The 3,283-nt window shown below is 34.6% G+C and overlaps 1 protein-coding gene across 1 annotated transcript; it reads right to left on the bottom strand.

Annotated features, from left to right (window-relative positions):
• Positions 1-324: 324 nt before the first annotated feature.
• Positions 325-2,851, bottom strand: LOC120204165 (cytochrome c oxidase subunit 5b-2, mitochondrial-like). Its single transcript, XM_039204277.1, has 6 exons — positions 2,615-2,851; positions 2,348-2,433; positions 2,125-2,178; positions 1,616-1,682; positions 1,408-1,487; positions 325-542 (listed from the first exon to the last, which is right to left on the bottom strand). Exons 1-6 carry the CDS (start codon positions 2,769-2,771, stop codon positions 483-485), a joined length of 504 nt encoding a protein of 167 aa, XP_039060208.1. The 5' UTR covers positions 2,772-2,851; the 3' UTR covers positions 325-482.
• Between the last annotated feature and the right edge of the window lie 432 nt (positions 2,852-3,283).

The raw sequence follows: 3,283 nt of genomic DNA, 5'->3' as shown, positions 1-3,283 counted from the left end.
AAAAAATTTCTAGATCCGGTACTGCATCGGATACTCACATTCGAGTCTAACCAAATAACAGATAATCACCTGTTTTCGTTAATATTACTCACATTCCCAACTAACAAAACTTGGTTAACTGGGATGAAAAAGAAATCGGAACGTCTAGTACCGACAATATCATATTAATGGTTCCGATACAATAAGAAGATTCCTTCAAACCTCAACAACAGGAATTTTAATGAAAGAATGGTAAGGCAGCCATGGCTTATTTGTTAACCTAAAACGATCCATGGTTGAAAAACATGACCACCCTGTGTCTATATTTACCAGGGGGGGGGGGGAATGGCGATACCATCTCAAATGTCCATGAGAGCCAAGGGCCAATGAAAGCAAAACAAGACAGAACTTGGTTTTAAAAGTTGAAGGTGCATCCAATGCTGGACATCATTCCATCATCTTCTCCAATATTTTATTTCTCTACGAAAAATTGAAAGTTGAAATTAATGATGATCGTCGTCACCATGTCCGTCTGGAGGACCTCCAGGGCCCACAATTTCCAGCTGCCAAACATCAAACGAAATAATTAGGAAAATCCTACAATGCTGGAGACTGCCTAAGCACTTCAAGCAAAGCAATGTCATTGTAGTTTCATTTACGTCTTTCAAGGATGATGATCTAAAGGACTAAAATATCTTATGGCTCAGACATTGCAGCTCAATCTAATAGATGATTCTTACTTGCATCCTCTTATCAATTTACGGAGTAATAGATAAAGTAACGAAAACCAAGTTAACAACAATACATCGATATACATAAGTTACTTATTGCACGAACTGGTTGATCAAACACGCTCTTCAAAGGCTTCCCTAAGAATAAATAAACCGATACTATTTATTTGTCTGACGAGGCCACAGATCATTGACAAATTAATTCAAATCTTTAGAGTTTTTGTTGAACCATTGTATAGGCCAAGAGAAATATTTGAAGGCTTAATGCAAAAATAAGTACCCAAACTATATCCAAAGTTAACTTTAGGTGTCTAAAGAATTTTTCGTCAAAAATAGGTGTCTAACGTTTTCGATATTAAACTTTTAGGTGCCTACCATTAAATTCAGCCGTTAAGTGACTCGTGTCAAGCTTATAAAAATTTTATTTAATTTTTTTTGAAATTTTATATGCTTGACACGTGTCACTTAACGACCAAATTTAACGACATTAACGGTCCAGACACCTAAAAGTGTAACGTTGGAAACGTTAGGAACCTAAAGTTAACTTTAGGTTTAGTTTGTGCACTTACTTTTACATTAAGCCATATCTGAACAGGCAATTGGATCCAATGACTGCAAAGAAAATAACTTTTATATGCAAGCTTAATATACCTACTAAAACTTCATGAATATCTTCTAATTCAATATATCCACTTACCACAAAATACTGTGAGCAAACTGCGCACTCATGTGGCTTGCCTTTCTCCAGCCAAAACCAGACAACATCGTGCTCATCCTCTGCATTTTTTTAAATATGCAAGTCAAATTAGATCAAACAGAATGACTCGATATCATATAAATCTGAGAAGGCATACAAGAACTGAAGTTAGAAAAAGACTAACAGAGAACAAGCGAAAGAAACTTACCACCTTCACCTCCTGGGCATCCAACTATTCTCTTGTTGTAGTAGGACTTAACAACAGCTGGAGCATCCTACAAGCAGATAAAACTATTTCAACAATCGAAAGTCATGACATCATTATTATGATTCAAAATGGTCAATATCCAGTTTCCAACAGGAAAGAAAGGGGTATTTGTCCGACGAGGCCACAGATCATTTTATCAAATAATGCACCCATGAACATCTTCTGCTATATATTTAATTATGTCACAAAACATCAGAGTAAGGATAAATATATACAAGTGATATCGATATCATATCAAATCATTTAAATAGAAACGCACATAAAGCCAATACTTAGCATATAAAAGGAGTAAAGAAAATAGTTTATAGCAAAAGAAAAAGAAGAGGAGATGATCATTAGTGTTTTGAAACACCATATGGCATTGCTTCCATATAAGATGATAAACATGTGATCAAGTATAGGTTCTTCAACCGTAATAGACTGTGAAAAACATTGAAACGCACACTAACCTTTGTGCCAAAAGGACCTACTGGATTGTTTACGTCTTCAAGGATTTTCTTTCCCTAAACAAAATAAAACAATTTTTTTTAGGATGAAACAGGACCAGCCTGATGCATAAACAGAGACGGCAGTAAATTAAATTTAGTCATGATGCTTATAACAATAATCGTCAATCATAACAAATTCTCTCACATTTTGAAACCAAAACAAAGAGTGTAAGAAGAAAAATACCTCAAGCTCAGCTTCAAGCTCCTCGCGCTCATGACCAGTAGCGATAGGCATTACATCCTCAACCCTCTTCTTCACAGCAGTATGCGCTACACATTCCAAACCAATCGAAATCAATGCAGGATATAGGAAATCCAACTTTTAACGTCTTCAGATTTCAAATCACATATTCATATAGAAACAAAAAAATATTAAAATACTTACACAAGGGATGCAAAGCTTGAAACCAAAAATGACACGTTTACGAGGATCTAAGGAAATTAGACTCACCTGAACAGGAGGATAACCGGCGAGTGAGGAAAGAAGCGGAAGGGGATACAGAAACGTGAGATTTGAAACGGAGAAGCGGTGGCGGCGTCTTAGAAGAGGATCGGCATGGGACGGTGGCTAGGGTTTTGAAGTGTGAAGTGAGTAGCCTTCTCCACATATCTCTGAATTGCAATGATTTTTAAGCTTTTTTTTTTGGGTTGTTTATTAGGCTTTTTTTGAGGACGATCAAAAGAAGCGATTGCAGTTCTCCCTCTCTTTTTCAGCGTTTGCTGTTTGTTTTGGCACTGGCACGTACCATTTCTGTTGCTTGTGCGAACTTGGTGGAAGTTTTTAGGGGTGCTCAACGGCTGCCCCGTTTCACGGGAAAAATGTTGATTTCTTCTTTCTTTGCGCTGTACATTTATTAAAAACCAAGAGTTTGTTTAATTCACGTAAAACGTTTTTAGAAAAATATTTTTTTATAATATTTGGTTAGAGGAAAACTAATTATTTCCTGTAAATTATTTTTCAAATTTTTTACTTTAAAAAATAAATTCTCAAAACAATTTTATTTTATTAATTTAATATTAATAAAATATTTTAATATCATTTTAATCAAAATAATAATTATTAAAATAGTTAAAATATATTTATTAATATTTGTAATAATATAATATTATATTTGTAATA

The sequence above is a fragment of the Hibiscus syriacus genome, unplaced genomic scaffold, assembly GCF_006381635.1.
Source record: "Hibiscus syriacus cultivar Baekdansim isolate YM2019G1 unplaced genomic scaffold, ASM638163v2 tig00000340_pilon, whole genome shotgun sequence".
NCBI lineage: Eukaryota > Viridiplantae > Streptophyta > Magnoliopsida > Malvales > Malvaceae > Hibiscus > Hibiscus syriacus.
This window is presented reverse-complemented; position numbering and strand designations above follow the sequence as displayed.